Here is a 12,418-nt window from a genome sequence, read left to right as displayed (position 1 = left end):
AGCCTGGTCTACAGAGTGAGTTCCAGGACAGCCAGAACTACATAGAGAATCTCTGTCTCGAAAAAACAAAAACAGACAAAACAAAACAAAAAACAAACAAAAAAAAAAAAAAATGAAAGAAAGAAAGAAAAGAAAAGAAAAACTAAGTATTGTTTTGAGTCAGGGTAGTTCTGTAGCTCAGGCTGGCTCCCAATTTGTGATCCCCTGCTTCAGTTCTCTGAAGATGTCTTATTGCACTGTATCTTAGCAACCTCAGCAAAAAAAATTTTTCTTATTAAGTGGAGAGTTTTTTCACTTAAAAGAAGCAATTTCTGGCTGATTTTTGGCATGCTCCAAATGCCAGCATCACTAGTTACGCTTTGATGTCAGTTGGTAAATAAGGGCTACTTGAACACAGAGCTTGCAATACCCTGACAGTCAATAATGGAGAGTAACTGATGGGAGGTGACATATATATCATGGAACTGTGGGACAAATGGTTTATGTGCCAGGCAGGCAGGGACAACGAGCAATTCCATCACCTGACACAGAATGATGTCCAGCTTAAAACTTCTGAGTTGTTCATTTTAGAATATTATACACTTTAATTTTAATCAGTGGTTGACAATGAATAACAGAAAACAAAACAAACCAATACTGGTCATGGTGGTGTATTCCTTTGATCGCAGCACTTTAGATGCTGAGGCAGGCAGATCTTTCTGAGTTTGAGGCATGTCTGGCCTACATAGTGAGTTCCAGGATAGTCAGGACTGCATACTAAGACCACATCACCAAGGGGGGAAAAAGGTGAAATGAAGGGGTGAAGACATGGCTCCACAGTTAAAAGCACTTGTTGCAATGGCAGGGGACCTGGGATCTATTTCCCAGCTTCCAGGAGGCAGAGCACAACTATCCGTAATTCCAGTTTCAAGGGGTCCTGTGCCCTCTTGTGGATTCTTTTGGCACTAGGCACGAACTGGTGTGCACACACATACAAGTAAAACAGTCATTCCCCAAAATAAAAATAAACAATCTTTTTTAAAAAGTGAAATTGTTTTTGCGGTTTGGGATGGGGAGTTCACCAAAGGGTCAAAAGCCTTTCTTTGTACCGTCTATATAGAACATGGCATCTGTCCTTTTCGGGACATTGATCCTTGCTATAAAAAATGAAACAGAAGTGTTCAATAAAAATATGGGCACTGAGCTGCAACAAGTTATCTCTAATTTTACTCTTCTTTATGGCAAGATCACATTGTTAGGTTCTTAAACAACTGTATGAGTAATGTAGGTCACCAGGCCATGAATTATTAAACTTAACTAGATACATCTTTAGCATAGAAAACCTTAGTGTCAAAATCATTGAATTTCCTTTAAAAGTTTATATATTTATCCAGGTACAGTGGAGCCTGAGGCAGGAGGGTCCAGAGTTCTAGGCCATCCTGGGCTTCATTAACAGTTGAAAAATAAGTTTGTTCACCGGCAGGAGAGATGGCCCTGTCGTTACGAGCACCATATTTGATCTTACATGGTGGCTCAGAACTGTCTGCCAGTTGGGGTTTCAGGGTCTACAATGCCTTCTGGATTCCTCCAGCATTGGATGACGGTGGTACACATACCTACTTGCAGGCTAAACACCCACAAACATAATTTTTTTTAAAAAAAAACGTTTGTTTCCTCATTGCACTTTCTAGACACTACAAAAAGGAATTAACCTTATTGTTAACTATGGGAATTATACCGGACAGATTTAAACGTCTGTGTACCCAGAGGGAAAAGCTAAGGAATAGTACCTTGGTAGAAGAATGCATTCATTTTTACACTTTGACTCACAATCTTATTCCCTAAAACATGCTCTTTAAAACTGCTTGCAAGTTGGAGACCCCTGGAGTGGATTCAGCTTATCTAAACGTTCAGCCTGAAGAGTTCAAAATTCTTTTTGAGTGATATTTAAAAATCCCTTTAAAAGATAAAAGCGTCACTTCGTCATCGGGCATTTCGCTGTAGCCATCAAGCCAGCTCCAGCTCATCATTCCTTACAGGTGGTCAGGCGCAATCGTAGTGGTTAAACTTTCAACCACAGAGCGCAGAAAATGACTTAGGTGAATAACAACCTGGAGCCTCAGTTTCCCTATCTGTAAACCGGGCTGATAACTCCGGTCAGCGATAAGGATTGTGGTTGACTGAGCTGGGAACTTAACCCAGGGCTCAGAGACGCACCCCAGCAACCTGGGTTGGCGGCCAGAGGTCGGCCCTGGGATCAGGCGGAGAGCCGCGAACCCGGCAACCCCCGCGCTCTGGGCCCTCCCGCCTTGGTTCCCCGCGCTGAGAGGCGTGGCCGGTCCTCAAACCCACAGCGGCGGCCATGGCCTCGGTGGTGGAATACAAGGGCCTGAAGGCCGGCTACTACTGCGGTTACTGCGAGTCCAGGGAGGGCAAGGCGTCGTGTGGTGAGTGTCCCGCCGTCCAGGTCGCCGAAACCGGCTCCAGCCAGGCTCTCGCTAGGTCCCGGCAGGTCTCTAGCGCGGGTTAAGGCCGTTGGTCACCGGACTCCAGCCTCCCTGTCCCATTGGTCTCTCCTCAACCTGCTTCCTTCCCATCCTGGTCTTCCCGCCCTCACCCCCGACAGAGGGTAGCCGCCCCTCACTGAAGAGGAACGGAAATAGCGGAAAGCTGCCCTCAGTCTACATGGCGCGGGCGGCGTCAGTCACGTAAGGTGCCAGGTCCTTTCCGGCCCGCGAGCGCTCGAGTGGCTTCGCGCGATCTGCGGAGGCGCGCGCGTTGCATTGTGGGGTGGTGGAGGCGAAGGCGGAGGCAGCGCAGCGGCGGACTGGGTGGTGCAGCGGCGGCCGGGCCGTAGAGAGATGGCTTCCTGGAGCGCGCCCTCGCCCAGCCTTGTAGAGTATTTTGAGGACCAGACCTCCTTCCAGTGTGGCTATTGCAAGAACAACTTTGGCAGTCGCTCCCATGGTGAGCGAGCCGGGCCGGCGGGCGTCTGCTTCGGGGTCGGTGAGGGACTTGGGTGGCCGCAGCCTGGGGGCCATCGAGATGAACCGGGTGTCCTTCACCGTTGCTCCCTCGGCAAACGGCTGCTGGTCTGGGAGACGGGAAGGGGATTGGGAGGCTCCTTGGAGCTGACGGCTGCCCTGCAGCCATCCCCGCGGCAGCCGAGGCTTCCTGCTGCTTGTGTAGAGGGGCGTGTGCATGCACACCTGTTCACTGTCATTTTGGATAAAGTGTCTGGGAGAACGTACTGGAAACCGAGATCTGCTTGATATTTTGATAAAAATACCTGCTCGATTTTTTTTTTTTTTTAAAAATCAGGGATTTATACCATGTCATTGTGTCAACCCACCTCGAAGACCACAACAACGGTGTTCCTTGAGGATTTAGGTTTTTTTTTTTTCTTTTTAATTTTGTTCTGCCTTTTCGAGACAAGCTTTCTCTATGTATCCCTGGCTGTCCTGGAACTCGATCTGTAGACCAGGCTGGCCTGGAATTCAGAGATCAGCCTGCCCCTGCCTCCCGAGGGCTGGGATAAAAGGCGTGCGCCACCACTCAGGTTTCTTAAGGGAGATTTGTTTGTAAACCAAATAATGTACTTACTGTCTGCCGTGTCATGATTAGCAAATACAGAATCTAGGATGGACGATTTAGAATAATCCTGCATGTGGGAGACAAGATAACTATGAAAATATAAATTTAGGTTAGGCATTAGTCCATTTTGGAAGACAGTTAAGTGAGGAATGATTTGGCTGAGCGCGGTATGCTGGTTTATGGATGTATTAATAGTGTTTATTAGGCGAAAGTGTGTTATTAGGTGAACTGAGGTCTTGGGGAGACAGTTACACAGTCATTAGATGTACCGATTATGAAGACCAGTTAAGTGGAAAAATGCTTGGAGTATAGGGTTAAATAAAATAAACAGGATGCAGATGACAGCTGAGTACACGTGACAGCTGAGAGGAATAAGGCCCAATAAAGCCCAAATAAGGCCAAGAAAGCACACCAAATAATGACAGTGGCTGCCTTTGAGTGATAGAGGTACAATTCTTTTTTAGAATTTTTATATTCTGACTATAATATTTGTCAGTGTTATAAATGTGTCTGAAACTAATACTTTAATAGGGAGGACCTTATCACCCCCCCTCCCCCAGTAATTGTATTAGAGAAAATTGGCCAATATAAATGTTTTGTGTTTCAAGATTTGTTGAAGAATAGGCTTATCGTCTAGAAAAATAACTATACATTCCCAACATTTCAGTTTTAATGTTTATTGTAAGGCACCCTTCTGTTGGGTGACAGTTACTCCTGTTGTAGGAACTCCTCCTGTATCTGACTGGCCTCAAAACTACAGAGGATTTATTTGAGGCTCAGAATAAGTTGTTGGTGTCAGTGAGTGACTGCCTTTTGAAGTTATTAGTTTGCTTTGTATTGCTGTGATAAACACCATGATCAACTGCACTTGGGGGAGGGAAGGACTCATCTAATCTTAGAGCCTACACTCCATTAAGAAGAGAAGCCTGTTCTTTATATGTTAATCTCCATTATTTCTGTCTCCTCCCTCCCGTAGTGTCATAGTTATTCTACCATATTGATAATCTCAGAGGCTCTGGCATCATCTTCTTGTTCCCTCGGGATTTGCGTTACTGTCAGCTCATTTATTCCGAATGAGTATTTCTATATATGTTTGTCCTATTTTTAAGAGTCAGGCCTGTGCTAAACATATCGTGCATGTCAAGAATTAGAACTAACATACTTTGTTCTGCTTAGTTGTTTGTCAGCTTGACACAGGCTAGAATCATCTGGGAAGAGGAAACCTCACTGGGAAAATGCCTCCCTCCCATTGGCCTGTAGTTAATTAAGTCTTTTGTGGCAGTTTTTTGATTAGTGATTAATATAGGAGGGTCCAGCTCACTGTGACTGGTGCCACCTCTGGGCAACAAGAAACCAGTTTAAGCAAGCCACGGAGAGCAAGTCAGTAAGCAGTGTTCTTCCATGACCTCTGCTTCAGTTCCTGCCTCTAGATTCCTGCCTTGAGGAACTTGCCTCCAGGTCCCTGCCTCCAGTTTCTTCTCTGACTTCCTTCCATGATGGATGTGAGCTATAAGATGACATAACCCCTTTCACCCCTGAACTGTATTTGATCCTAGTGCTTACGGCATAGCAATAGGAAGTAAACTAATGACAACTCTCAAATAGGTGAAACTAGTGTGTTAACTCACTGGAGATACTATGAAAGTTTGTGTGCTGAAGTCTTCAATTCCAGTGAGAATTTAGATTGATGTCATAGAGATTTTATTAATTTTTAATTAAATGGAGTTAGAATTACTTTTGATATATTTGATTCTTTAGATTAGATTTCTTTTTTGGTTCCTGTTTTGAGACACAGTCTTGCTTATATAGCCCTGGCTGGCCTGGTCTCCTAGACTTGCTTTGTAGCCAAAGTCTGGCTTTGAACTCATAGAGATGTTCCAACCTCTGCCTCTTGACTGCTGGAATCAAAGGCATGTGCGGCTACACCTGACTTAATCCCCCCCCCACCCCCCCGCCCCCCACAGGAGCGTATGTTACTCAGGTTGGTTTCAAATTTATTATATAGCTGAGGCTGGTCTTAAACTCTTGTTCCATATGACTCCACCTGTATTTACCTTCTAAATTCTGGGATTACAGGTTTGTGACACCACTCCTATCTTAGAATCAGTATATTTTATTTTTGTTTGTGTTATATGTATTATGATAAGTGTAAAGTACATGCAAACTTTTTATTATTCCAATATGAATGTTCTAGGATGTTAGTCTAAATTTGTCATTTTTATTTTAAATTTATTTTTTACATAGGGTCTAACTAGGTAGCCCTGTCTGGCCTGGGATGCTCAGAGATCCACCTGTCTCTGCCTTTGCAGTTTTACCACACCTAGGCTAATTTACCTGTTTTTTCTTGTAAAGAACACTGAAGGGTTTTGACAAGAAGACAATGCAGTATGTGGGAATTAACATGGTACTTACTTTTTCAGGCATGTGGGCACATTCCATGACAGTGCAGGATTATCAGGATCTTATAGACCGAGGATGGAGAAGGTAAAGTTCTTTAACACAGATGCTTTCTGTTATCGTTTAGTTTCTTTTTATAACTGCACAGTGAGAATTGCCTTTGGAATACAAGGAAGTTTAAGAAATTGTTTATTATGTGCTTTTGTTTTCAGAAATATATTAGCAAAGTTAAAAATTATTCATAAAGTAAAATATATTATAACAAACCTTGTGTGCTTATTACTAACCTTTGACAGTTACTGGAATTATTCCCTCCTCCCCAAAGCTTTTGACAGCAGATTACATGTTAATTATTATTGTAGAAAGCATATTGCAACATATATATCTGAGAAGAAATATTTTTCCTTTTAACTTATCTACCATGCCTTTATTATCTTATAAAATTAATACCAATTTTTGCTGAATGTGGTGTCCCATGCTAGTAATCCCAGTACTGGGAAGCAGAGGTAGGTGGATCTTTGTGCGTTTGAGACTAGCCTGGTCTACATAGTGAGCTTCAAGCCAGCCTAGGTTGCATTATGAGGCCCTGTCTCAAAAACAAAAAACAAAAATTAATGTAATTTTTTGATGGTACTTAGCATTTATTTAAAAAATTGTTTTCAAAATATTTTTATTATGTGTGTGTGTGTATATATATATATATATATATATACATATATATGTGTATGAGAGAGGGAGAGAGAGAGAGAGAGCGAGAGAGCGAGCGAGTGAGCACACTCTTGTGCATGCTTGGCAGTAAGCATCCTTTCTGATGACCTGTTTTGCTGGCTTTCTGCTGAGCTTTGTTTTCTAGACTCCTTTTTGTTTTTATACATGTTTGGGTGTACATGTGTATAGAGGTTGACTTCAGAAGTTTCCCTCACGATACTCAGACTTAGTGCCATTTTGGCTAGTTGGTCTAGCCAGCTTGTTCCAGAGAGTTCCTGTCTCTGCTTCCTGTAATCCGGCATTACAGACCTGGCTTTGGGACCTGAACTCCAATCCTCATTCTTGCATAGCAATGGCTTTTATTACTGAATCATCTTCCCAGTTCTTAGATTGTCTTAAAAAAAATCATTAAAAAATGTTTACTTATTTGTGTTTGGGTATGAGCTTGTGTGTGCTACAATATATGTATAGCTCAGAGGACAACCTGTCGGAGGGTTCTTTCCTTCTACCATGTGGGTTCTGGGGAGGAGATCAGACCATCAGTCTGGGCAGCAAATGCCTTTATTCACAGAGCTTTCTCACTGACTCAGGAGTGCCTTACACACCTGCAGACGCACAGACACACACCAGTTAGTCAGTTGATTCTATAGTTATTCATACACTGTGTTTTCTTGGTAAGGTTTTTTTTTTTTTTTTTTTTCCTTTTTGAGATAGGGTTTACTATGTATCCCTGACTGGTCTGGTAATCTATGTAGGCATTTGTCTACCTCTTGCACACTGGGGTTAAAGGTGTACACCACCAAGCCTGGCTGGATAGTTATTTTTAAGTAACTTTTGGGAAAGTTTCTTATATAAATAACATTAAGCATTAAGTACTGAATGCTAGTGTTTTTTAAAGCTAAAATTGAGCAAACCAATTAAAATGTTAATACTCATCAAATTTAATGTGAGTCTCAAAATGTAGGTGAGGGTTAGATGTTGTAGGATTTTAGTTGACATAAGGATCACTTTTAAGGTGAGGAGGAGACATTCAGAGAGTTATATGAGAGTGATGTGATGTAACTTGTTTCAAGAGGTTCATTTGTGTGTCAGAGGGGTATTTGAAAGGCAGGAAGACAGAATTCCAGAGAAGAAACAAGGACTTCTACTTTATCTTAGTGTCGATGAAGAGAGGATGAATTTAGATATGTTTTACACATAGATGTTTTCTGATAGGATACAGAGGTGAGTTAGAGAAATAGACTAAAATGACTCTGGCTTGAGAAATGGACGAGTGGGTCTATCCCTGACTTGTCTGCAGTGTCTATAACTGAGGCTAGTTGTGTGGTACTGAGGTACATGGGCGGTTGTGTGTATGTGCCGTCCTAAGCAGGCTCCATTAGTCCTACAGCCTCATGGACAAAAAGTCTTTTTTATAAAAATCTTTTAAAAGATTTTTATAAATTTAAAAATTATGTGTATGGGTGTGTGTCTGTATTGTAGCATGTACATGTGAATGCAGGTACCCGAAGAGGCCAGAGGTGTTGGAGCCCCTGGAGCTGAAGAAATGGGGTTTTGAGTACTGGGAACTGAACTTGGGTCCTCTGGAAAAGCAGTACATGCTCATAGCCACTGAGCAATGCTCCAGCCTTATCACAAGTGGCAGTTTCATTACTGTCTCTGTGCTACTGGGATATAGCAGCTGAAGACACCGAAGGAGTTGCAGGTGCTGGTGAGACTGTGAGAGGACTGACCTTGTAGTACACCTGTTGAGGTTTTAGAAGGAAAAAGGTTTTTTTTGTTTTGCTTTGTTTTTTTTTTTGTTTATAATGCTATTGATGAGATTGTTACCCCTATTTTAGGGGTTTTCTAATCTATTTTGGTACATGAGAAAAGTATATAAGAAATTAACAAGCTTTTTCTGTAATTTTAGAAGTGGAAAATATGTGTACAAACCTGTCATGAATCAAACATGCTGTCCTCAGTATACAATAAGGTAAGATCTACAATGAAAAGATTGCATGTATTTAAAGTAGAATCTTAGACTTTTAAAATTCTGTTTCTACTTTAATTAGACATTATAAGGAAAAGGAAAGTAAATGAATTGTCTTTCTACATACTGATTTAACTCATGTATTGACAAATGGATTCTAATTGTTTCGTCAGTCTAGTTCTGGTACAAAGATGATATGAAAAAATTCTTTGTTAGATAGTGGATACTATGAAATATTGGTAAGCTGGGCAGTGGTGACACACACCTTTAATCCCAGCACTTGGGAGGCAGAGGCAGGCGGATTTCTGAGTTCTAGGCCAGCCTGGTCTACAGAGTGAGTTCCAGGACAGCCAGGGCTACACAGAGAAACCCTGTCTCCAAAAACCAAAAAAAAAAAAAAAAAAAAAAAAAATTGGTAAATATTTAAATTACTTTGTTTGTTTGTTTGTATCAGGGTTTCTCTGGCTCTGTAGACTAGGCTGGCCTCAAACTCAGAGATTCGCCTGCCTCTGCCTCCTGAGTGCTGGGCTTAAGATGTTCCCTACCCTTTGGCAGTCTTTTTTTTTTTGGAGATAGGGTTTTTCTGTATAACAGTCAGGGTTGTTCTGGAACCCACTTTGTAGACCAGGCTGGCTTTGAATGCACAGAGATTTGTCTGCCTCTGCCTCCTGAGTGCTGGGATTAAAGGCCTGTGCCACCACACCTGGTGGCATTCTGTTTTTTATTCCCTTGTTTGAAATGTATTCTTTGAAGTCTTTGTGCTGAGTGCTCTGCTATTCCAAGTTTTAGTGGTGTGCCTGTTTTCATTCATCACGTGCACATGAGAGGATATGAGAAAGCCCTTATCAGAGTTGTCCTCATTGTATCCTTCAGATTGGAAGCATTTGCTGGAAATACTTTGCTAATAGGCTATTTTCCCTCTAGTGCTTCTATTCAAATATTGAACCCTTAGATCGCTTTTTTACTTTTTTTCTAGTCTTTTATCTCTCTTTCTCTATTAATCTTTTGAGAAATTTTCTTTATTTTTTAAATCTACTTAATTTTTTCTCCATCAGTTTCTACTACTGAGAACAATTTTTTTTTTCCTGGGGGTGGTGGTGGTACTGTTGTTGTGGTTGTGACAAGTTTAGAAAAAGAAGAGATTTCCCCAAAAAAGTTTTTAAGTTTTCATTTATACATAGTCTGTATTCTTCAATTTGTTTGGCACCTGTCTTTGTAGTAGAGACTGCTCAGTGTTCTGACTCTAGCTTTTCAGTGTCCTAGTAAAAATTTTATCTAAAGAATTTTTTTCTATAGGCATTAGATGGGCTATTCTGTGACGTAAATATTTTTAGGTCTGATCACTTTTTTGAGAGAATGTGTGCAGTGCTGATGGTCAAAGGTTTGATGGAGCCCTCAACATTCAGTATGTAGACTTTGTTCTGCTTCTTGTTTTAAGTGTATGTGACACACAGAAGGCCCTGTCTTTTGCTCTTCCCTGAAAGCTGAATTGTGTAAGGAGTCAGCTATGTGGAATTAAGAAGGAGGTCTGACATGGGACTATCTTAAAAATCAATTTTGAATTTTTTTTCTCTTTTTTTTTGAGACAGGGTTTCTCTGTGTAGCCCTGGCTGTCCTGGAACTCACTCTGTAGACCAGGCTGGCCTCGAACTCAGAAATCTGCCTGCCTCTGCCTCCCAAGTGCTGGGATTAAAGGCGTGCGCTACCACTGCCCGGCCTTAAATGGGTCTTCTTAATTTTAGTCCCAGTTTCACCTCAGAGGTACCACATATTAACAATATATAAGATTTTTAAGGTAATGTATAGAATGGTTCTCAACCTCCCTAATGCTATGACCCTTTAATACAGTTCCTCATGTTGTGATGACCCCTAACCATAAAATTATTTTTGTTGCTATTTCATAACTATACTGTTAATGAATTGTAATATAAATATCTGTGCTTTACTGTGGTCTTAGGTGACCCCTGTGAAGGGATCATTTGCTACCCAGAGGGGTTGTGACCCACAGGTTGAGAACCACTGATATAGAGGAAATTGAATATCTTATTGTTTTGTCCATTGTTGACTTAGGATTGGATTTTGTTTACCTAAGTCAGTTACCCCCCCCCCCATGTCTTTCTGTCTGTCTGTCTGTCTGTCTGACTGCCTGCCTGCCTGCCTGCCTGCCCGCCCGTCCATCCGTCCGTCCGTCCATCCATCCATCCATCCATCCACCCACACATCCACCTATCCACTCACCTACCTACCTACCTACCTACCTACCTATATTTTTCACCTTCCAGTATTTTTTTGCCTTCTCTTTTTCCTCTGGTTTATATGTTTTTTCTCCTCTAACTTCTCTTTTTTCTTTTTACCTTTTAAAAAAAAACCCTTAACTGTAGTTACTGTGAGATTTGGAATAGGATTAAAGGTTGCTTTATCTCTTTCCTTCACAAAAAAACCCCAAGCATGAAATTTGCTGCAATCTACAGTATACTATTCTGAACTGATCCTACTAGAAGCTTTAGTTCACTTTTAAAACATTTGTTTGCTTTTCTAGGTGTCATCCTTTACAGTTTCAGCCATCAAAATCTCACAAGAAAGTTTTGAAAAAAATGCTGAAATTTCTGGCTAAAGGAGAGATCTCGAAAGGCAGTTGTGAGGGTAAGATGAGATCTGGTCTGGAAACTGTTTGCTGTAAACATTAAATGTATCTCTCCAAGGCTTCCCCTTTCACATGTCTAATGCAGGTCAGGTTGGGGAAGGAGACTTTTATAAAATAATCCTATACTAATGTACCAGTGGTGTAGTGACACTGCCTACGTCTCACTAGACCCACCACTGAGGATGTAGGGAATACATACTAAGAGAGCCTGTCTTTAAAAGAAAATTAAGCGCCATTGTAAAGATGTTGTGAGTTTTGAATTGTAGTGTTTTATTCAAATGCTTTGACAAGCCATCTGACTTGATTCTAATGATGTCTCTGTGAGCAGATGCTCAAATGAGGGAGAGATGACTCAGCAGGTAACTGTCCTTCTGTAAAAGTCTGACTCCCTGAGTTGGATCCTGGAATCCAGGTAAAAAGGCAGAAATAGTGTTGTGTAACCCCAGTGTCCTAGCCGGAGATGAGAGAATTGCCCTCAGCTTATAGTCCAGGACATAGACCTGGGGTACACAGCACAGCAGAAGAAAAAAAATGAGACACTCAATTTACAAATAAGATAGAAGTCAATAACTAACTCCTGAAAGTCGTCTTCTGTCTTCCACACAGCATGCATGACAAATGCACAATAGAAAAAAATGCTCTTTTTCACTAAACAGTATTTTATGAGATTGTCTTAGTTATCTGATCAATTTTAAATTATCAGTGACTTGCCTATACCTAAAAGATTATTAGTATCATTTAACTTATTTTACTTTTTCAGATTTTCTTTTCAGTGTTTTAACTTTTAAACCTTTTAAGTTCTCCTGTAATTGATACCTAATTTCGGGAGTGTCATTCTCTGAGCTCTTTCTCACTACTGCCATAGGAAGCACCTAATCCTGGGAACTCCTTACCTTCGTTTTAGCTTATTCACTCATTCCACAAGTAGGTTTTCAATGCCTATGGGTGTTGTAACTGTTTTAACCACTGGAAAGACAATGGGCGGCCAAGCAGGTAAGTTCTTTGGGTTCGATGGACTGTCCTAGAGTAGGTGTGGCTTAGCAAAGAGGCCAGAAGGCTTGGTTTTAAAAGTTGCTAATTAGAGCCTTGGAAATAGTTTTGGTGCACCCTCTGATGGAGATATA

The 12,418-nt window shown here is 41.3% G+C and overlaps 1 protein-coding gene across 9 annotated transcripts in view; it reads left to right on the top strand.

Moving 5' to 3' along the window:
- The first annotated feature begins 2,295 nt into the window (after positions 1-2,295).
- Positions 2,296-12,418, top strand: part of Ate1 (arginyltransferase 1) — a 103,849-nt gene continuing 93,726 nt past the window's right edge. For 4 of the 9 annotated variants that reach the window (XM_076911591.1, XM_034506415.2, XM_034506424.2 and 1 more), the window contains exons 1-4: positions 2,296-2,426; positions 5,994-6,057; positions 8,591-8,653; positions 11,190-11,293. In XM_076911591.1, coding sequence (XP_076767706.1) covers positions 2,342-2,426; positions 5,994-6,057; positions 8,591-8,653; positions 11,190-11,293 — 316 coding nt within the window. In that variant the 5' untranslated portion in view covers positions 2,296-2,341. Of the gene's footprint in view, positions 2,427-2,758; positions 2,947-5,993; positions 6,058-8,590; positions 8,654-11,189; positions 11,294-12,418 lie in introns of those variants that run through there. The other 5 variants (XM_034506398.2, XM_076911587.1, XM_076911597.1 and 2 more) reach the window with 2 other exon arrangements.

The sequence above is a fragment of the Arvicanthis niloticus genome, chromosome 1 (genome assembly GCF_011762505.2).
Source record: "Arvicanthis niloticus isolate mArvNil1 chromosome 1, mArvNil1.pat.X, whole genome shotgun sequence".
NCBI classification, from domain to species: Eukaryota; Metazoa; Chordata; class Mammalia; order Rodentia; family Muridae; genus Arvicanthis; species Arvicanthis niloticus.
The sequence above is the reverse complement of the archived record's forward strand: the minus strand, read 5'-3'. Positions and strand labels throughout refer to the sequence as shown.